General features: G+C 42.3%; 1 protein-coding gene across 3 annotated transcripts; it reads right to left on the bottom strand.

The window, feature by feature from the left end:
- Window positions 1-643: 643 nt before the first annotated feature.
- yeats2 (YEATS domain containing 2) lies at window positions 644-22,191 on the bottom strand. Of its 3 annotated transcripts, none has more exons than XM_034556151.1 (30): window positions 22,082-22,191; window positions 21,444-21,549; window positions 21,249-21,346; window positions 21,038-21,130; window positions 20,711-20,944; window positions 20,473-20,591; window positions 18,719-18,880; window positions 16,709-16,820; window positions 16,154-16,198; window positions 15,896-16,064; window positions 15,300-15,542; window positions 14,668-14,835; window positions 13,512-13,603; window positions 12,807-12,992; window positions 12,453-12,681; window positions 11,838-11,996; window positions 10,728-10,861; window positions 9,722-9,868; window positions 9,032-9,214; window positions 7,071-7,461; window positions 6,847-6,981; window positions 6,211-6,336; window positions 5,711-5,861; window positions 5,227-5,303; window positions 5,040-5,119; window positions 4,110-4,314; window positions 3,241-3,476; window positions 3,005-3,079; window positions 2,764-2,837; window positions 644-2,139 (listed from the first exon to the last, which is right to left on the bottom strand). In XM_034556151.1, the coding sequence occupies exons 2-30, from the start codon at window positions 21,541-21,543 to the stop codon at window positions 2,031-2,033; spliced, it is 4,332 nt and encodes a 1,443-aa protein (XP_034412042.1). In that variant the 5' UTR covers window positions 21,544-21,549; window positions 22,082-22,191; the 3' UTR covers window positions 644-2,030. The 3 variants fall into 3 exon arrangements, with proteins under 3 accessions (XP_034412042.1, XP_034412041.1, XP_034412043.1); XM_034556150.1 differs by lacking the exon at window positions 22,082-22,191 and adding an exon at window positions 21,811-22,075; XM_034556152.1 differs by lacking the exon at window positions 22,082-22,191 and adding an exon at window positions 21,811-22,075 and having other exon boundaries at window positions 6,211-6,333.
- Window positions 22,192-22,977: the final 786 nt, after the last annotated feature.

The following is a 22,977-nucleotide window of genomic DNA, read 5'->3' as shown; positions in this document are numbered from 1 at the left end:
CTAGGAAAGTAATTGTGGGATAACATGGTAGTTACCAACCACAAAGCTAGTGAGTTCTTCCTCGAGTCCAAGTGGATATTGTTCCAGATGTTGCCTGACATACCGAAAGGGCTACGGAACGGACAACCTGCCGAGGCATAAATAAAACATGTGGTCACTTCCTGCTAGTGGTGTCCAGCTACGCGGACGATTTTGGTTTAAGATTAAGACCTAAAACAAATATGATAGAGGTGATAGAAATTATTTGTGGTGCTAACATATTGCAATTTGATTTGGAGGAGTAGTTAATATTTTGGTAGAAATGCCTTATTTGTATTCCGTCCTAGAATTAGATGAGAAGATAGAAACCACTGTCAGAGAGCCACCTCAGTTGTATTGGTGTGGCAGCAGAAATATAAAAAACTATTAGAAATCCCTGTCTCATTAACCAAATTGACAGGGCCATAGTGAGAAAATGTGTTTTTGTTATACAGGTGAACTGACCCTTTAACTCTGGAGTATGACAGCTGCCTACATCACAATCAAGAGATACTCCAGTTCATTGTTCACAATCTATCCTGATCAAGTTTGTTTTTTTCTCTCCAAACAATCCAACGCAAACAAACAAGTTCAACACGACTCTCGTTTCTCAGCTAGAGCTTTTCTTTGTTTATTACAAGAATATTGATTATATTTTTGGTTTGCACTGAAACATGGAAATACAATGCTGTAACCTTCTACACTAACTTGGTTGAAGGGGCATCACAACCACTCGGCCAAACACTTCCACTCGTCCAATCATCGAGACATTAACATAATGCAAAGCTCCACATGAGACAGAATTACCAAACTATATATATATATATATGAGCCGACGAAACACACACACACACACACACACACACACACACACACACACACAATCAAATTAATTAACTTTTGTGATGACTACAACCACTAGCCACACATTTTCATACACACACACAACTGTAAGGGCATTACTGTTCGCAGTTATTGTTATTAGATAAAAAAAATACACACAGGATTGGAAAACACCATCTATTTCATATTGGTCATATACACTGTGCACATCACATGATTGATACATCATGGTTGTTAACCAGAACACTTAAAAGCACTTTCAACTGGCTATCAGACCGGATTCACGAAGGAGAGAAGATAAATATTGACAGTGACGTCTTGAATTCCTAATGACAGTATTATTTGATAAATTTGACTATAAACTGTGTTTCATAACCAATCATAATCTGTCTGCAATGTAAATACAAGAAACATGAATCAGCCACCTCTTCTGAAGTGCCTTAAAAAAAAAAAACAGTGGCATTGTAGGAACCATAATTACCTCTGCCAGGTTACACTGAATTACATCAAAGGATGTTCGCAGTGACGAATCATTGGTTGCCATAGCAATGGCACTTTTGGAAGAATCTCTCTTTTCTTTGCCTGAAGTGCCCCCCCCCTGACATCGCTATCAATGTGATTGATAGAGAACTCTAACACTCAGATGTTCATTAGTGTTTCCAACTTGTTGTAAATCTGTGGTCCACCCGTTGGGTAAGCCAACTCTGTGAGCAGTAGGGTGAAGAACGAAGGAGGGGAACAGCTGTCTGGTGTAGTCTTTAGTCGTGGAAGTCACTCAGGCTTCATATTCCATGGTGACTGGCTGGCTGTCTAGCAGGAAACACTTCATCAATGAAATAATCTTGTTATGAGGTAAGCGAGAGCACAACAGCCTCTCAAAATCAAATGTCCCACGATGCTGCTTCTCGAAACATTAGGACTAAAATATACTCGGGGTATTAGAAACAGTTTTGTGGCTGCTGTGAGAAGCAAGCTGAGCCCTTCTACGAATAAGTTAATGAATACAGTACATTAGTTAGAACTGTGCAACCTGAGGCAACAGGACTACATCCACGTGTGAAGAGTCACAGTCAGTTCACAGAGTCTATTTGCGATAACCAGGAGTTTAACCTGCACTCCTCACATCTTGTTGTGTGTCGGTTTACAGCCAATGTCATTCTTGTTATGCCTCAATTGTCCTTCGACAGGTAACCCATGTGTGTGTTGGTGATGAAGTCACAGGTGGGGATGCTACTGGCGGCCTGGTGGATGTTCATGGCCGTGATCTCTCTTGGAGCCCTGCAAAACCCAATGGCACAAAGTTAGGGCTTTGAGCATGGCACAACACACAGGACGTATGTCTGTCTGATGGCTTCTGAATATTTATGGTATCTGTAAATCTCTGAATCGAAGCATTTTGCAGTCTCTTCCATCAGTTCAGTGTCCCGCTGTCTTACATCATGCAAATGGAACAAAGCACACAAAATACTCTGCAGGGGAAGACGGTGAAATTGACGGATGTTTTTAAACCAAAGCATGTAATGACAAAAAGATAGAACAAAACAAAAACGGGTTGGTTTCAGCAGGTGAGGTATTTAAGGTCATTAAGATAGCAGATGTTACCAGTATTGGCAGATTCATCATAGAGCACCAAACGCAGTGGAAAAAAGCTTTGAGCAGTCTACCACTAATAATAAATATAAATCACAATAGAATTGAAAAACAAAATAATCATAATAACCGCAGCCACCGGATCTCTTTACATGATCTTACATTTAAGTTGCTGTCAATTTTTTATTTCGATGCAATTATGATTATTATTTATCGATTGTTCTTGTTCTGAGCAGCAAACGGGGGCTTTAATGGAGCATTAAGCAGGCTGCATGTTGGAGAGAGAGAGACAGCGTGAGAAGAGAGGCTGACCTGTTCTGTGGGGATTTGGCGTAGGCCCCAGCCAGAGCTTCTCTCAGGACATCACTGGCAAACTGTTCAGTAGCCTACACACACACACACACACACACACACACACACACACTAGTCACAAAGAAAGCCACCATCTTGTACAGCACAAGGTGAAACACGCAACACATATAACTGAGGTTCTGATGAGCAAATGCAAATGAATAACTTTTAGTTTTCTGTTCAGGCTTCCATAGTGACCGACCTTCAGAATCATGGCTTCTACTACTGGCGCAAACACATTTTTCTCCACCTCGACTGGCTGGAAATTTACTCCGATCTGAAAGAGAATGAGGAGTCATTTGATAGAAAAGTGGAGAACTTGGTGCGGACCTTCGAGTTAAACATTCACTTACTAGCAGCAACACAATAACATGACGTTATTGGTTACATTTATACACTCTGCATTTTCACTTTGAAAACCCAGGAGAGGCTCCTTACTTGCTGCGCTGTTTCACTGACAAACTGAGCTGACACGCAGGGGCCCAGGTAGAACTTAGGCTCCAAATCAGCCTCTTGCTCCTCTTCTTTGACCTTTAGTTTCTGGCAGGGAGGGGTCACAGTGACGATGTCGACTATTTTGTCGTCTGCCTCCTCTGGTTCAGTCTTCAGCAGAGCTTGCATCTGCTCCAGCCGCAGCACCAGCTCCTCGCAACTACTCAGGGTTGTCGGGCACTCTGCGGACCGATGAACACACCAGTTCACACACACATACATTTAACACACCAGTTCACAAGCAGCAGCGTCCTAGCCAAAGCCATAACAGCAGTTGCATCAGAACATCACTCAGCGGCTTGTTGTGCGGCTGTGCGTTTAAAAGAAGAATGATGCGAGGGCTTTTGTTAAATATCGGCTCATTTTACCGGTCAGACAATTACAAATCAAGTTCTTTGTGCAAAGAGAGACGAGGACAACACAAACACAGATTATCATATTGTCTGGCTCAGGCAAGTGTGTGACTCACTGAGCTGAGCAGCCTCATCTCTCACCCTTTACAGACAAAAGACAGAATTAATGAGAACTCTGCATGAATACAACACCACGGATGAACAAAAACACTGAGGCTGCACACTGGCCGCCCTCACACACACACACACACACTATTGGACTGAAAACACATTACTGGTAACCGCAGAAGTACTACACCCACACATGCAACACTGAAGGGAGAATATTGATCCACTTTGAGCAGAGTGGACTTAGAAAACACAAAAACAAAGCAAAGTACATAATCCCTGTGTAGAAGCTATGGACTAAAACACACACACACACACACACACACACACACACACACACACAAATAAACTCACCGGGCTCGTTATCGATCTGAGTGAGGATGTCCTCGATGGACTCGTCGTCGTTCTTGCGTTGGGGTTCGAGGTCGGGAGGCGTGTAGCCCCTCTGCCGGCACCACTGCGCCACCTCTCTGGTTTTTGGGGGGGTGAGGGCCTGCAGGCGGGGTGAGCGGTCCAACACATCCTGGACAACCCGCTTCACTGCCACCGCTCGCTGAAGCTACACAAAGACACATCTATTATATAAAACCGCACAAATCGACAGCTTCACATAGTTTAACGTCCCGTGTCTGCTAAGACTCGAGGTGCAGACATTTGGGTGCACACAATCTCTCCTTGTCTAATGATGTGCTTTGAGTCCCGTCCCCGAAGTAAATCAGTGACCTGTAGATATAAATATCCACGCCTGGGCTCGTCTGAGAGCCTTTTATAGTCGTAGAGAAAGAGAACCGACATGAACTGGTCTGTATGAGCTATTGATGAACCCATTAGGAAGAGATGAGAAAACCAGGCAGATACACATCTGACCAGATAGATAGGAAGACATGAGGGAAGCAGAACGCTTGCTGAGTCAGGGGGCCAGCACCAAGACAGATTACACGGACAACAAAACTGCAAACAATGCAAATAATAACTGGCATTATAGACGCCCTCACCCTGGAACCATGAAAGCAAGCAGTCGCTGTAGCTCTGAGATATTAATGAGCCTCCAAAAATTGAGTCGATAACATGACAGAAAATAGACTTTGTATGATTTGATGAAGTATGGCAAGATATTTTTGAACATTTACCAATAAACCTATATTGGCAACTAATGTACAACTTCACTGTCCTATCAACATTTTGATTCCACTGAGGCTTTATGATCACTCAAAAAAGGCAAAACAATGTACAGCCTTAATTTTGAATGTAGTCATTATTCACACACACAAAACAAAAAGTCACCTCTGATGCTCTGCGCTTGCCAATAGTCCAGGAATAATACTGTTCTGTTGAAGAGGCACAGAATGGATGGGAGTCTTCAGCTAAACAAAACAAACAGAGAATTAATCAGCTTGTCGAAACCCATTTCCATATTAGTTTTCAGTCTGTTGGTTTTTAAGCATACCAAATGGAAGGCAAGCTCACTTACTTTTATCTGGAACAATAAGAGGGAACTTCTTCATCACCGCTGTCAGCAGCTGCATCATGGTCTCTATGTGTTCAGTGCTGAGAAGGAATCACACGTGTCAGCTATACCATCTTAAAAAATTCCCTGTATTGGCTACTGGGAAGAGAAATTGTTCTTAAAACCATACATTCCTATAATGGTTGCTATTTGACAGCTTTAATGAATGGAGCTACACTATACTTCAGAGTTTAGCAAGTTAAATATGGATAACTTGACACTTAAGAGGATAAATATATATATATATATAATATATATATATAATATATATATATATATATATATATATAACACAGTTGCACTCTGCACAGGGTCGGTGCAGGTGCAGAGAAAATCTGTTTCTTCACTGTCACCTTTCCTCCTCACAGACAATAAATTATCTATGCCTTTCAGAATAAGTGAATGTGCTGTAAGGCAAAGGAACACCCTGACTTGTTTTTGCACTTACTTGATGAGGTCGTGTGCAGAGTTATCTGCCCCTTGCTCCTGCTTGACTGTGGTAGCTGCAGAGGCAACGTTGACAGAAGAGGCTACAGGAGCAGTCACCGGGGGAGATGGACCAGCTGTGACAGCTGTGCTGGCACCTGGCTCTGTTTTCACTGTGGGGAGCGACAGCAGAAAAGAAAGTGTGAGAGAAAGATTCATTTCAATAATCCCACACTATTAGTTTGAGGCTGAACATTGTCTTTTTGTTTATAATAAACATTGAAGCATTTGAGAAGAGTAACATATTTTGTTCAAGCTATGTTTTTTGTACAAAAATGTGTTATCAGTACCAAAACTATAGTAATATATTGCTATTATGCTATTATTCGCAAACACTTTTGGTTGAGAACGCAGCATAAATATCGCAAAAGTATGACAGAATGGAGGTTGGGAGTAAAAGACTCAGTAGAATGAAAGAGAATAGGTAAGTGGGTGTAGCGGGGATGGACCGGACCCTCTCACCTTGTGCCAGAGGCAGGGCTAGGGAGGGGGACGCCTGGCTGGCCAGACTTGGGGAGGCTCCAGCTGCTCCAGGAGTGGTGGAAGAGGAGGAAGAAGGAGTACTGGAGACTGGGCCTTTAGACGCTACTATACACAGAAGAAAACACACACAAACACACAGCATGGATCAATGGCCCATTAGGAAAATAGGCTTAACAGTTAGATGAAAAATGACAGCGGAGGAAGACGGTGTACTGCAGAGGAGTCTGCAGTTGATGTTGAAGCATCGGTCTGAAATAAAATCACACCCTGTAGTGAAATATAGTGACAAAATGAACTCCGTTCAGGAAGTGAAACTGAATACAGCTGCTTTCTCCTGTCTTGCGGTTCTAAAATCACATCAGAGAACAAAATGCTTTATTTCTACATTTGCTCTACAGAAACGTGTAAAAGATGTGGCACACCAACAAAGCAATCAATGTCAATGCTGCTTCATGATTAATTCAAACGCCATTGCAATGGCCTTTTATCTACTTCAGGAAGTGATTCAGGGAGTACACAGGTTCACTACTCTTTGACTTTATGTAAACTAGTGACAAGGCAGACTGCTGTGCTGACTGAACAAATGTTTCAAAGGGCTTTATCACGCATTCTTACCTTTCCCAACAGGCATGAGTATGGTCTGCACCCCCCCAGAACCAGAGCCTACCCCAAGCTGCTTGAGCTGGTTGGCAGGGATGGTTAAGACTGTTTGTTGGGAGCTGGAACCTCCAGAATGGATCTTCAGCATACCTGGAGCAAACAATACATTCAAGATGACGTTGGCTGGGCCTGTACGATGATAGTTCAAGCAATTCAACTTGTACGTAAATACTGCATACCTGAGAGAGTAGCGCCCGTCTTCCCTCCTCCTGCAACCATTCCGCTGACTAACGAGGCCGCAGTGACCAATGACGTGCCGCTGCTTTTGGGCCCACCCACCATAGTCCCCACCCCTGCACTCTTCGACATGCTGACAACGGGCATGTTGGTAATGCCTTTGGCTACTGTTACCACCGCTCCTGTCGCACCTGCAGCACCCTTTGTCATTGTGGCAGAGTTGCCAGCACCCTTGACCAAGTTGGCCATAGCCATCTTTGACAGGCTGCCTCCAGCAGCAGCAGCAGCAGCAGCAGCAGCACTGGCGCTCTTAGCTGCACTGATTACTGCTGCCTGGTTGGCTGCCACCAGGAGCGAGTGGTGCTGAGAGGCAGACTTCCCTCCATCGGCAGCCTGCACAGAACACACAGAAACACAGCGGTCAACCAGGAAGTAAACAGAAACCCTGTCATTTGGAACTCTTTCAATGTGTGAGTTAGTCATTGAGTCCTGAGTTTTTAATGGTATTCTTCTGATGACAAACTGTGCTAACTCTGTGTGTAGATTGTGTTTCCATGTAAGCATAAAGGCACATTACAGTGATGTATTATAACTAAGTACAGATTTAAAATTTATTTTCAAATATGTATGAGACAAGGAGAAGAAAAAAAAAATTGGGCGACGCATCTCATCTCTTCCGCAGTTACATGACAGATAATGTGTACATGATGTGGCCAACTCCTTTTAAAATTACACATTAGTGTTTCGATGGGAGGGAGTGCTGGGAAATTGAATTCACTGCGGCTTCAAAAGTTAGTGTTGAAGGTTGTTTCTTTGCTGTGGTCACATTTGTTTTCCAGTGCTGTGAAACCAGAGTGAGATGTGCCCATCAGGTCACCGGTTCTATGGAATGCTCAAAGACAAAAGAGTCCATTTCTCTCACGGAGAGTCCTCATGAATAAATTAAAGCAGCAATGTATTCCTCTGTTTTTGCATCAACATCTCCAGATTAGTGAGTGTTACATACTGTATACATATTTGTTTTTGTTTGTTGGAGCCTCTAGGAAGTCTTTTCGTGTGATTCCATTCCTCAAGTTAATGAGGCCTAGTCATTGACTTTGAAACTGTAATCACCCAAACACAGACCACTGCTGATGGACTGCTGAGGGCTCTTCGCACACCATATAAACTCCCTGCTCTCTCTGACAAACACAACACTGTCCGTGCTACTGCACTCACTGGGTCGCTCATAATTTATGTGTATTCAGGCTGCAGTGGGAAATCACAAGAACATTTTTCTCTTACGTGCACAAAAGTTAAAACTAGAATTTCCGCCTTATAGTTGTATGCCTCTGCCAACCAGTCAAGTTGCACTTTATATTCATGTCTGTCCAAAATGTCATCACTTCATCATATTAACCTTTTGGACAATTGTCATTATTAGTCTGAGAATTATGGCCAAAAAATGTAATAATGAGGTAACAGTGACCTTTGACCACCAAATTGAAATCAGTTTATCTTCGAGTGCAAATGGACGTTTGTGCCGAATTTGAAGAAATTGCCTGAAGGCGCTCCTCAGATATTTGTATAGAATGGACCGACAAACTGAAAATATAATTCCTCCGTCCACAGCTGTCGCCAGCTTGGAGGAGTAAATATGCCAACATTTATTAATGTGGATTATTTCTTTCTGCAAAAGCATCCAATTTCACCATGACAATAATCCTTAAATCACAAAAAAAAACATTTAAACTGATTATTTTTGTAATTGATAAATCAGGAAAATAAATATATTAAACTGTATTTGGCAGATATTAAACATGTTAGGCAATCTGCGGTATTTCAAAACAAAATAACTAGTTTGCAAGCATAAAGAAATGCATGAAATACATTCTTAATGTAATGGCGGTTTGGTTTGAAAGTACTTGAATGAACAGCTGTCAGGCAGAATAAAACAGAAGAATGTGAGAACTGTGAAACTCGCCTGTTGACTGGCTGCTGCAGCGCCGACAGAGCCGGGGGTGGAACTAGCGGCAGTGATGACTCCGCCTGTCATCCTCAATGTGGTCGTCCCCGGCTTGGACAAGTGGCCCGCTGCAGACGCTGTGACCGTCTTAACAGAGCCATCAGACAACTTCATCTGGGCACCCTGGGAGCCTCCCACCACCTGTCAATCATAAAAATCCCAATGCTGAAATTTTGAAACTGAAACTAAGACGCACACCTTATGCAAATCAACACATTTCTCTAATTGATTGCGTTAATGAATCGTCGCAGCCATAGGTGTAGAGGCTCAAACCTTAACCAACTTTAAGGTTTGAGCCACTAGGTGGGTGAATTGGGAGAACATGTCTATACGCGCTCTCCGCCACAAACAATTCCAATGTCCAGGCGATGTACATCTTTTTACCTTTTATTCCGTGATAAAACATTACCGACTTGCACGATCAAAAACTACTGTGCTTCCCATCCATCAACACACCTGTTCCCATTACCTGGCACTTCCTTATATGCCCTCCCCAAGTGAATGTGCCACCCTGTGCTCAAACAAAGGAACTACATGTCCCCATCCACCCAGTGCTTGCCCCAAAACAACAAACCCCATTTTGGTTCCAGTAATAGGTGATGATAACCTTGTTATTTCATTGGAATCAGACATTGTACCCAAACTGACCTGAGCCAGGATAGCTGCCTTCTGTCCAGCTGTCACCCGGATGGCCTGCTGGGTAACAGTTGCTGGAGATGATGCTGCATGACCTGTCGAACTTGAACCTCCCAGCTTTCCTGAACCCTGTGCTGGCTGGCCAACCAGAAACGTGCCCTGTGGACGAGCAGGGTTAGGGATAGGAAGAGGTTAGAAATCCAACAACATATTACTTTGAAGGGAATTGTCATGGTCTAAATTCAGCTGGGTAAACCCACACAGCATAAACAAATGGAAAAACAGTTGCAGTCCATTTTTTTTAAACCACAGTATATTTGGAGGTACAACATGCATCTATAACATCACGTGCTTCATCTATAAAATATCCTAGTAGCTTACAAAAAATTAAACCAGCTTTTTACAAAACTTAATGCATCATCCTTGGTGTGTGGGTGTGCGTGCACACACACTAGCTCTTTAGCCGTTCCAGGAGATATACACAACATATTTAAGAACATTTGTAGATAACACCTTGAAGATTGATCATTATTTGGAAACACGGCCCAGATTCCTTTCTTTAAATGTAGGTGGAAACCTCTGCAGACAACTTCCTTAAATGATGTTGGCTAAATGCAAAAAAAAATAAAAAATTCTAAAGCTGACTGCAGGATCAATGCTGCTATAATGAATGTGTCTAATTAAGTACACACCAGGCTCAACCTTTTTACTAGAGTACAAGGAAAAGAAATCTCATTTGCAGACTGGGCATGCAAGTCCCTTCATGCCTTAAGGGAATTAACTCTACAGAATATAATTGTAACTGTGGTGATGAATATTGCAAAGTGTGCAGTTTCCAGTTTCCATAGTTTGATAAAGTACTTCAAACTCTGCTCAACACATGCCAGCAAAGCAATACCAATGCTCTAATAAACAGAAACGAGAGTCCACAACAACCCAAAAGACATCTACAAGATGTTGTCAATGAGTATGCATGTCTCCAAGGTGTGTTTAATAGTGTAAATGCATGTCTACCCACCTGTGGGGTTTGTTTAAGGATATAGGACGTGTAGGAGAGGTTAGAGGGCAGACTGCTGGAAGAGGAGGAGGAGGAGGAGGAGGAGGTCTGAGAAGCGCCAGCGCCTGCCGATGAGCTGCTCTGGGACTGCTGACCTACATTACAGACAAACACATACACATCAGTCTCAAAAATCCTGTTATTCCTTATCCCAAATTACAGTTCATCTTCCATTTGGGTTAATTTAATTTAAGTTCAATCATATTGTACTTGACAAATGATTCTGAAGCAGAGAGATAGAAAGTAATGTTGGTTTACTGCTGTGAAATTTGTATTTTAGATAAAATACAGGATACTGCCTAATCTCTTTAATCTCATTGCAATTTGACAGGGTGTGTGCTGTGTGAGGGATTATAGCTCACAGTGCACTTTAAATAAAATGCTGAAAAAAATAGATGACTATGACTGACTCACTGTCCAGAAGGTAGTGGAGCAGCCAAAATATGCATCTGCCACCAGCATGACTCAAATTGTGGAGTCACTTCAGAAGTGGGTTTCTTCCTTTTGCCAAACTTTATAATGAGCCGAGAGCAATAACATTGTTAATACAGCCGTCTACAGTTTGAGGCATGGAGGAAAAAGTTGGCGTGGGACCTAAACCCAACATTATATTCCTGCTATGTTATACTTGTGCACAGTGAGATGCTGAAATATTCTCAGTTCTTCTGCACTCACCTGGACATTAAATCATCATCATGGCCCAAATCAAAGACAATAGTTTTTAAATGTTGTATTATAGTTGAGGGCTTGATATGGTGTCAGTGTGTCTGCTGGGAGTATCTGAGACCCTGAACATTTCCAGAAAGATCAGTTTAGTTTAGTTTAGTTTTCTGCTAGCACATATGTGTTTTGCGCCCACAACAAATCAGTGTCACAGAGTCTCAGGTAAGAAGGTGGTAAGTCTAACAAGACATTCTTAAAATTCTTTCCATGGAGTCAAATAAACTCTTGTTCCTTGAACCTAAAACTTTCAAGAGCTTGACAGGAGTATATCAAGTATGTCAACCAGTATGAAGAAGGGAATATCTATTATTTTATCAATGCCTGTATTTAAAAAGATTGATGTCTCACTTGCACTGGAGGCTCGGAGGATAGCTCCCTGTGGGATGAGAAGCAGCTTGCCCTTTCCCGAGGGGTTCTTACTGTTGGTGGTCAGGTAGAGCTTGGTGCCTGGCGGTAAATTGGCCAGATTAGCCAAATTGTTGGCTGGCAGCTGAAGAGTGGCCATCACTAAGGACATATGCAGAAAAAAATGAAATTATTATTTACTCACCTTTGAAATTGCACTTCAAAGTTAATCTTCCGAAGCCAATCATATCATTGCTGGGAAGGGGGGGGGGGGAGAGATATATTCCTGAACTAACCTTGGCATCACTAACCGCTTTAATATTCTACATCATGATGGTGCCTAATCACCAAAGACTCTTCAATATTAATTTTATTGTGCACTATGTAATAAATCATTGTTTACTCCTGATTGAAGTAACAAGATGACTACATTTTCCTTGGCTGAAGCTGAATATGACTTCAAGTACAATCTTTACACCTTTCAGTGAAAACATTATTTTAACACTAAAGTGACTTAACATACAAAAACATAAAATGTGCATATCCAATTCAAGATTGATGTTATGATAATTGTACAAATACTGGTGCTGTCACATGACCCTGTGTGTGAACTCTGACCTCCACTCTTGCCACTTGAACCACCAGCCACCTTGGCAGCAGCCTGCGGACCAGAGATGCCACTGGCTCCACTGACGATGGCTTTAGCGACTCCCTGAGCCAAAACCTGCTTCCCACCCATCACCTTGGAGACACAAGGGTTGCCCTTGGCCACCAGAATCTGTCCACTGCTGATAGCCACCTGTTTGACTGCAGACTGGAGCGTTGAGCTAACAGGAATGCCTAACATCTAGAAATGAGAGGTTTTTTGAATGACTAACTGTTTACAGCACATATGCATCACTATCACCACGCCAATGATCGCTGTGCTTCTGTGTCAGGCTGTGTGGGGATATAGAGGCGTGTAAGACTGACCTTGCTAGTTGTTGCCCCTGTGGCCCCTCCGGCCTGTTTCTGGGCCGACATGGAGATCATGTGACCTCCCTTCACTGCGACAAACTGGTGTGCTGCTGTAGCAGCAGGTTGCTGCTGGCTGGTTACTGTGGAAACCATCTGCTGCTGATGTGTCGAAACCTCCCCCGGCTCTTGTTTGATAATAACCTGCAAAAAGGTGAGTGCACATGGAGAGAAGAATTGTAACAGGAAGGCCCCCATACCTTGAAAACAGGTTGAGAATAGTGTTGCTGTTATCACAGTGTACATTTTACTCTCTAACAAAAGAGCATTGAATGATACATTTTGACTGCAAAATTAAGACTTTTTCTTTTTTTACAGAGTCAGTGCAGAGCTTGGGGTGGAGTGGGAGGATTTTACAGCGGGATGTTGACACTGAGTGAAACGGAATCATGCAATTGTGCTTCTGCACAAGATTTTGCAAAGCTCACAACACCCCCTCCTATCTTTAGAGTGATGTCCCATTTAAATAGCTTGCCAAGGCACGCACATCTGCTGAAGATAGCACCCTGGTCTACTATTAATACCACCTTGGTTTGTTAAAGATACAGGTACTATAGGGACAGACACTTCAAAGTGGAAGAGATCAGTAAAAATAGATGTTTTAGTTGATAACAATTCTGTTAAAAGGGTGACACCAATCAAGTTCAGACTTTACCAACTCACCTTCATCCCTGAAGAGAGGAAGGTGCCAGTGTGAACTTTGGGGGCTGGAGAGCGAGTGCCTTGAGCAACAGACTGTTTGGCTGAGGGGATTCCTGTGGAATAATTTACACAAAAACACACAATAAATCATGGAGGAGATGACCGTGTGACTTGGTGAGGGTTCACAGCAGTTCTTGCTATCTTTTAAAAAAGGCATCAAGGCCATTGTGCCAGTTTCTGGAGCGACATGGAGAAAGTTCCCTGTCAGGGTTACTCAGCGTGGGTGTTGAAGCCCAGCAACAAAGTTCCGTCCCTTACCTACTGCATTTAAATTTGTTTTATCCCAGGATTGGTGAATCAGCCACAACACCCACATCATCCAGCTTGATAAAACATCACTTACTGACACTCAAGCCCTGTTGCCAGGTCTGGTTGAGCTGTGTATTTGTGGAGGAAGAGTGGGAGTGGCTGAGTGGGCGAGAAAGAGTGAGAAATCTAAGGGAAAGAGCTTCTAAGTGGAATATGAACTGACGCTACTGATGTGAGGAAGTAAATGCTACAGCCTTGGTGCTATAAGATGACTCTGCTCCATGTGGGGGTGACGCATACATAAAGTGCACAATTGCTTCATCGGATAGTGCACTCATCTCTGCAGATAATTGCACACCTTGTTCATGAGCAAATACACAAACACAAGCCCATATGCAACTTGACGCGAGCGTGGGGTCTCATCCTCCTAATCTGGCCATAAAACAGAGCAATCACCATGGTAACCGCTCATCCAGCAACTATCCTGCTGGCTCACCACACGTCATACTTTATGATTGCAAAACAGGAACAAAAAGAGACACAGGAACAGATAGAGACATATCAAAAATAAAAAAGGGATGAAGTACAAAGAGCTGGATAAGAAATTACAAGTGGTTGAACAAGGACAAGCAAGAAAAAAGCACCAAAATAAAGAGAGAGAAATGGAGAGAGAGAAGCGAAGAGAAAGTGAGAGAGAGTAAGGAAGAACCTAGAGGGTATTTTTCACCATTTGTTCTGCTACAGAGTAAATTCTTCACAGCCATTGTTATATTCTATGTGATGGCGGCACAGACACCGCTTCTCGATTTCACTGCAGGTCCACTTCTGATTTCAAGCCACACTTTGATACAGAGTAAGAGATGTGTACCTGTGGAGGCAGCGGATGAGGAAGCCATGCCGATCACCTGGCCAGGCTTGTCAACAATGATGTACGGGTTATTGAGGACTGATGAGGAGCTCTGCTTGCTGTGGACAGGGGTTGAGGTGGTCGGTGTGCGAGGCAGCGGCGAGTGGCTCGGGGTGGAGATGGGAGACCCTGTGGGGAAGAAAGTACAGATACTATTAGATGAATAATTGTGATGTTATTAAGATGTCAATATCCCTTTTCCTTTGTGCAACCAGTCAACAAATGATGTCACTCACATCACTGCTAGTCAAGCAATTTGGCCCAACTTAAACTATCCATGATGCAGATTTGAAGATGTCAGATGAGGCAAAAACATATTTCTACAATTTCTGCCTGGAACAGCAAAAGAATGAACATCAATGCGTGGGAACAAAATGTACAAAAGACATGAGACAAAATAAGAGTGTGAAATTTAGAACTATGACAAAGTTTAATATTGACAGTAAAGTGTATGCGGTCAGCGTTTCTTTTACCTGTGTAAAATATGAATTAAAAGAGTCTTCTAAAAAATGTAGGCTGTTAAGCGACACGCAAAGCTATCCAAACTTCACACGAACACGAAAGTCAAATGGCCACTGGGTGGAGACATTTACCTGAAACAATTTTACAGCTCATGGTGATTGGTTGGAACGATTTACTGGGAGATTCGGCAGGGCTGGGTGGCAATCCCATTGGGACAATCTTACAGCTTGCTGTGATGGGCTGGAAGGCTGAGTTGCCATGGGAACCGAGAGTGATCCTGTCGCTGACTTTGGGTCGGGTTGGAGTGCGTTCACCAGCGGTGAGGCCGGAGCTATGGCCGCCTGCAGACCTTCCCATCTCCACTTTGATGAAACCTCAAATGGAAATGAAAGAGTGGATTTCCTTTAAACTCCCTTTCAACCTCATCTGGAGTTAAGTTACGTATTTTGTGACAGAGTTACAGATGTAAAAATACAATGAATCCAGTATAAGACTCCCACCTAATAATTAAATGTTTTTTTAAAATGACTATAGACACCAACAGGCTGGGGGCGTGGCACTAAGGTACTTTGTGTCCGTTTCTCACCAAATCTAATTATGTGTTTTCTCGATGACAAACAAATAATGCATTTAACACATTCCTCATATGTATTTTTTTTTACATTCCAAATCTTTCATTGTTAACTAGCCAGCAGTTGTCTTCAATGATCAATGTTTTGTTGCATACCTTTGTCTGCACTTGGATCATGTGAGATGGGAGAACTGGAGCATCCATAACTTTGGTCCAGGGAGGTGGCCAACGTGGGGCTGGCTGCTCTGTGAGTCACCTTGGAGGAAGAGGGCTGAGGGATGTAGTCCTCCCCAAGAGAGTTCCTATAGAGCTCCACATCAACCACCTGGAACAGATATAGCTCATGGTCAGCGTGACGCTCGGAGCAAAAAAGAAGTCACCGTAGGAAACATTAAGTGAACATTAATAACTTACAGTTTCTGCCCCGAGTGTCTGCAGCCCAGTGTATGTTCTGTCCAGCTGTAGGAACAAAAACAGATCAAATAAATAATAAAATAAATAAAGACTTTTATGGAGTTTAGGTTATAAAGCAGAGGTGGTGAACTGGATAATTTAATTATAATCTCCATACATAGTTGTAAAGTTCAATACATCATAGAAGAAAGCTCATAATAATGACTAAATCAAATTACTACAATATGCCAACAGCAATGTAGCTATTTACCACCGTAAGGTCTTTTGTCCCAAAATCACCCAACATATACAAAGTTCTAAATTCTGAATCCTGAACTTTTTTTAATTCACGGTAATGTGCCCACATCAATTAAGTAGGTAAAAGTATACAAAGTACACTTTCAGGAACAATAAATGATCATCAGTACCCAACTCGTAAATAAGGTAGGCAGTACAAGTCATCACAAACACAAAGGACGTCCACAAGAGGCTCAGTTAACAACTGCATGTGGAAGAACACTGCGTTTCGTTCAGAAGAGGAAAACAAGCCGAGTGATGTCCGTGATATGGTCTGACCTTTAACTGGTGGATGATGTCAATGCGTTTGTTGCGAGTGTCTTTGAAGTGGATCTGGATCCTCACAGGAAACTCACCCCAACCGCGACGTGTTAAATGAAAGGGCGGCTCACTGAGAACAAACACATTCAAAAAGCTTTATGTAAAGTCATTGAATACAAATCTGGAGGGAAAATGGAGGATGCAGCACAATTACTTTGTAAAAGAATAAATAAATAAAAAAACAAGCTAATGGATCCATTGGTACCAACAATGTCATGTTGGGACGGGGGCTGAATAATGCTCCAAATCTAGGCAACATTTCGGCGAGGGAAAAGTGGCATTGCATTTTTGGAGGGGTCCCTTGACTGCACACTTCAAATATGTTAATTAAAATGGGTCCAATGGGAACCCACAAGTCTCCCCTGTACACAGATACCCACTATGATACATTAGTCCACATCGTAGCCATTTCACAGTCAGCGCATGTTTTTAAACTTACCGTGACTGTATAAAGTGATTTGTTGTGACTTCTGGGATAATAACAGCCTCCTTACACTCTACAACCACAAACTATAGACCTTGGGCAGGAGAGCTTGTGTGACTTTCCTAGGTATATTGATAATAAGGGGATTTCTTTTTTTTCCAGAACAGAAGTGTTGGCCGTCACAAATAGTATCAAAGCAAAGATTGCTGCAAAAACTTAAGAGACATAATAGAGCATGGGATTGACCATCATACACTTTCACAATTTATTTTAATTATTACTTAATACATGTGTTATATTTCAGATTCATGACTAGAACAACATGACACACACTGCTGAGCTGCAACTCATATTCATTTCCAGGTTCCCAGCTTTCACTTTTACGTATAAACACTTCTAAGTGGCGTGTGTCTGTGTATGCATATCATGTGTTTGTCTAATCAAGAATAACATACGAGTGTGCTTTTTCTTAGTTATGTTCATCCCTTCGTCTACATGGGGCTGTGTCGAGAGCAAGCACAGAGCATGGAGGCTGTGTGCGGTTCACTTGGAATGAAGACTTGAGTCAGTCACAGGGAGCTTATGAGCGTCTGTTTCTGCAACGCGAGTGCCTTGTCAGCTGAAACAGCCAGGAGGCTGCAGCTCAGGATAAGGATTGAAAGAAATCATTTATTCAAAAGCCATGGGAAAATTTAAATCCATTGCCACTTTTAGAAGCTACAAGCTAAAATGAGACATCTTAACCACAGAACCTGGGGAAATAAGCTCTCTTTCTTCTAGACACCTAAATTAACTGTGCGACACAAAAGTTACACACCTCAGTGCTAAACCAAACACCTAAAACACACGAGTGACTGCACTGTGTCGGTGTGACCACTATTAGTCATGTTCATGTTGACTTCTAGTCTGACTCATTGTGTGCTAAACAACGTCACAGACCCCACCCTAATGATGTACAAACTGCAGAATGAATATGTCTTTTCTTCAATATCGCAGACACAGACATACTTTTTTACTTTCAGCTATGATTGTTGGGCACTAGGCTGGACGGGCTGTATAATCAAATATCCACAGGAGGGCACTGTTTATTAAATCATTTTCACAACAGTCTGTTTACACAATGTGAACATCAGCAGACTGTTTTTGCACTCGAGAGGCTGGTCTGAAAGTTGTTTAATTAAGCGTGCGCTGATGACGAAGACAGACTCTCACGCATTCAAGTGCTATTATTCCAAATGTTTCCTTTCTTCCTTCAATTTGGCAAGTGGCGCATGGAAAGAGGTGGGGCAAACTACAAACCTAGAACAACAATGTCAGTTTGGAAGTAAACATTGTGTCTATGGGCAACGCAACGCGTGATGGAAAATGTCATTGGAGTTGTCATTTGTCCCAATCACTCTTACTTAAAATGTTCTATTTAAACCCAAGTGCGAATTTGTGCAACAAGAGAGGAGCTCTGCCTCAATCAGAACATTGTGTGTGCATGACTGAAGAGTGCTAAGACACTTTGTCTCAAACATCCAGAAAAACAAACACGCACAAACCTGACTTCCACAAGATCGTTGGGTTTGTAGCTGGGATGCAAGAAGAACCAGACTTTCTTCACAAAGTGGTCGATACTGGGTTCCCTCCTGGAGCCCCTGACGTACACCATCCACTTATGGGTAGATTGGTCATTTTCTTCACGCTTATCTGGGGGAATATACCTGAGGGTGAAAGATAATGAGCAAATACAACCAGAGGGCTTTCTTAATATGCACACATATTCAAATGTAGCCCTTCAAGACCGATAGAGTGCACAAGAAATATGGGCCTCGTCATTCAAGCTTCCTAGAAATAGCATGTGCTCCGTATTACACTGAAACAAGTGGTCTTGAGGAACTGCAAGTTCTCTAGATCAACTCATGCCCAGGCGGAAATTAATTAAATGAAGTAAAAAGGATTTTTTTCTTGATGCAACAAGACTGGGCTTGTAACAAGACCAAATAGTGTATCAGCTCTTCAATCCATAGTCATTTAATAATTGTTAGGGAGAGACATACCTGTAGAGGGACACTAACTTCAATCAAAAACAACCACTCTAGTGCACAGATCATCTCAGTTCATCAACAGTTTGCATTTAAATAACATTTTCTGTTACTTTTTCCTCGTAGTTTGGTCAACTTTAAACTTAATTTGACAATTCAAACTATTTGGTGGTGATGTTCAAATGAATTTGGGTGAGTGGGTTGCCTCTTTCTTTTCCAACATCTCTCGGGTAACTACCTGGCCCAAAGCCAATGTGTGGCTTCAAACTCACACATAGGTTTCACACAGATTCTAAAACTGTGTAAACATCTGGCTACTCTGTACTGGAAATGGTTCAGTAGGTAATGTGTATACAAAATAAAATGGTATCATATTTGCTCAAACTGTCACTATATCCTGTAGTAGTGCATGAGACAGATCAGTTGTGCTTCCTCTGCCTCTTCTTGGTATTCCTAAAAGGCATTTGCAAGATTCCACCAGCACCGTGGAGAAAAACAACAAATCAGAGCCGAAGAGTCTCCAACACAGCTGTCAATCACCGCTTGTGGACTCTGATCGAACTAGCCAGCACTGGTTATGAATCAAGATTATGTTACTGCACTAGATATAGTGACAGTTTGAGCAAATATGACAGAAAATTATTTTAGAAAAGGCTTCCAACTGAAGCTTGAAGTGATTATTTGTATCTGACTAACAGACCCTTGTTGTTATGAAATGTCATTGTACATACTGTACATGATATGGAAGTGTTAACTCACAGAATAAGAGCTCAAGAGGAGCAGTGTCGTGAGTAGTGGGCGAAATGGACAGTGTTTACACGTCAATGATAACACAAGAAAAGAATGCTTGAATGGTTATCAAGATGTATCAAGTTTTTGAGAGGACAGAGCAAACCAGACCCCCTTCTTTACTTTTTGTTGTTATATTTACTTGTTTTTAATTTCTGTATATGTATGTATATATATATATATGTCTTCTGTCTGTGGTGAAAAGACAAAAATAAAGTGTAAACAAAAAAAAGAAATGTCATTGTATTCAACAAGGGTAAATTAAAAATGTCTACATATTTGCCAAATACCATGTCAACGGTTTTCAAAGAGATTGATGAAAATACAAACTTTGATGTTTTGTTTGTGGTTTGTGAAACCAATTCAACAGTTCATATAAAAGAAGCAACACAAATAGACACATGTGATTTTTGTTTCCCCCTCTATCATGTTAACAGTCTCATGACTTCCTAAGATGCTCCTAGACTACTTTGGTTACGTACCTGGACACGTTCCCCACTACAATTGTCTTCTTTGCATAGAGTCTAGAGGATTCATTTCCAGAAGTTTGATAAGTCACCCTCTGCTCTGCTCCTAAGGACAATGGTACACCAAATGTGTCCTACAAGAAATAATGGAGAACATTACAGCCTTAATGAAAGAAAGAAAAGATGCAAGATTAATGCTGAAACCACTTTGCCTTCATCAAATGACCCTGTCGTCTTCGTCACTTCAACTCACCTTGCCCGTATTGCGCCCTGGTCTGCGCTCCTGCCTGCTGCCGTCGTCTCTCCACGCCCCCTCTCCATCCTTCTCAGCTCCCTCTCCTTGCTGGGAGAGGGACTCGGACTCCGAGTGGGCCAGAGAGGGAGTCTCAGAGCCCTGGTTGAGAGGAGAAGAGGACCGGGACGGGGACTCCAGGAACCGTCGGATGGCTGGGTGGTTCAGAGCGGCAGGGTCACTCTTAGAAACATGCTAGGACACAGATGAAATGACGGTTGCTGTTACTGTAATGTTCCACAACTTTAGAGCCACTGACAGTCTGAGTAGGAATGTATGGGACTCTACCTCTGGGAGCTTTGTTATGCCAGCATTGGCATAGTAATTAGCCACTATGCATGCCCTGAGCTTGTCCATCATCCTCCTGGCTTCATTGAGTCTCTGCCAAATAATGGGGAAAAAACAATTAATGCAAGTTACTTTTTGAATCTCTGCACAACTGATACAAGCTGAAACGCAGAAAAGGCATGTTTCCAGTGTCATCCAGAGAGGACGTTACCTGACTGATCACATCGATCTCGTGCTCTTTGTTCTTCATCTCCAGGGAAAACTGCTCTCTGATGATGGTCTCAATCTTCTGTACTGCTGCTTCTCGGGCTGACAAAGCAGGAGGTACACACGTTAAAAAATATCCGAAATCACCGCATGTAACTAAAGCAGATATACCGTCTCAGGCTTCTAAACACACACTTACCATTATGTTCAGCCGCTTTGTTTCTCTTACTATTCTGAAACAGCGAAATGTCATCATAGTCGGGATCATTGCCTTCTATTTTCCTTTTAATTCCTGACATGACCGCCTGCGAAGAAGAGCATATTAAGAGAAATGCATGTGAAAACAGCTAAAAGGTAGCTCCTCACACCTAACCTTGTTATGGTTCCCACTTAGCAGCGAGTTAGCCGGCTAGCAGGGAAGCTGCTGCCCACAACCAACTAGCACGGACTGGGTACTTAGTTATACTGATATGGGAGGAACCAGAGACTTCAACGGAGCAGCTTCTAACAAAAGCATTACACGTTACGCCACCGGACGGTGTCCAGCGGTTGTGTAGCAGTCGTACCGTTAGCCCACTGATATCCTTGTTTGCTAGTGTGGCTAACGTTAGCACACAGTTGTATCCACCGACTCAATCCGGCTGAAATGTGAACTCCCTGCAGCGCCCTGTGCTGGGGAGCAACGTCTCTGTGGGAGGCGTGTGTTTTAATTCAGTGGTAGCATGTCCTTTGCGTTATGCTCTGTTCACCTCACACTCTTGTGTGTGTGTAGTAAAATGCTAAATCTCGAGGTGGACAAGTAAGCTAAGAAGTGGGACAGCTAGCTTTGCAACTCACCCGAATCGCCACCAGGGAGCACTGTTTTACAAAGATGTTACAATGCAGGAGAACTACTGAGCTAGAATAGTAGCTGGAGACCGATAGGTAGTACTGTTATTATTCTTATATGTTTAATGTGTTCATATGCCATGCACTAGTAAATCAACAAGAAGTGAAACACGTTTCTGATGAGCACATTTTAGATGGTCAGGAATGGGAATTCCCCATTGTCAAACTCACTTGCATCAGTCCTCTCAACCGTTGCCTCAATGAAGTACACAATATTTTAGTTATTTCGCCAAATTTATAAAAAAGGGCCAATTTCCCAAGAGATACTTAACACGCACCACATAGTTTCCTTGTCTGTTGACTCTCAGTGTACATCCTGATTCACTGTATAGTAGCACTAGGAAGTTATATACTTTTCAAAAGTAGGTTAGTTTGTCATGTTTAGTTGAATCTACCCTTTTTATTGAGACCAAAACAATGACGCCTTCTACTGTACCCCACTCATTACTCTGTGCCTGTTTGTGGCCTTCACCAGGATGCCTGGGTGGGAGTTGACATCTTAACGCCAAATGTGTTATGAACAAGATTAATGAAGTGACACAAACTTAGAGACACATAATCTGTGAGAAGACCGCTTATTCATAATATGGAGTGTATAAATCACCACTTAAGACAAAACAAAACATGTTTGAATGTTTATTGCAGAACGAGTTGCACAATGGCTCAATAAAACATCACCAATATGACTGATTCATCCCCTAAACAAATTAAAGAATCACCAGCCATACGGAGTAGATTGCAGAAAGTTTTATAAGACTTTTGTTTTTATTGTAGTTGGTTGTTATCAATCAGCGATATGTTCAATGAAATTTGCAGTGAGGTTGGTGGTGCTGCGGATTCACTAA

The sequence above is a fragment of the Cyclopterus lumpus genome, chromosome 17, assembly GCF_009769545.1.
Source record: "Cyclopterus lumpus isolate fCycLum1 chromosome 17, fCycLum1.pri, whole genome shotgun sequence".
Lineage (NCBI taxonomy): Eukaryota > Metazoa > Chordata > Actinopteri > Perciformes > Cyclopteridae > Cyclopterus > Cyclopterus lumpus.
The sequence above is the reverse complement of the archived record's forward strand: the minus strand, read 5'-3'. Positions and strand labels throughout refer to the sequence as shown.

Coding starts and splice junctions, on each gene's coding strand:
- yeats2 (XM_034556151.1), bottom strand. CDS start 21,543: ATGTCAGGAATTAAAAGGAAAATAGAAGGCAATGATCCCGACTATGAT. Junction 21,131..21,248: donor AGATCGATGTGATCAGTCAG/GTAACGTCCTCT, acceptor ATTATTTGGCAG/AGACTCAATGAAGCCAGGAG. Junction 14,836..15,299: donor GAGCTGTAAAATTGTTTCAG/GTAAATGTCTCC, acceptor TCTTCCCCACAG/GGTCTCCCATCTCCACCCCG.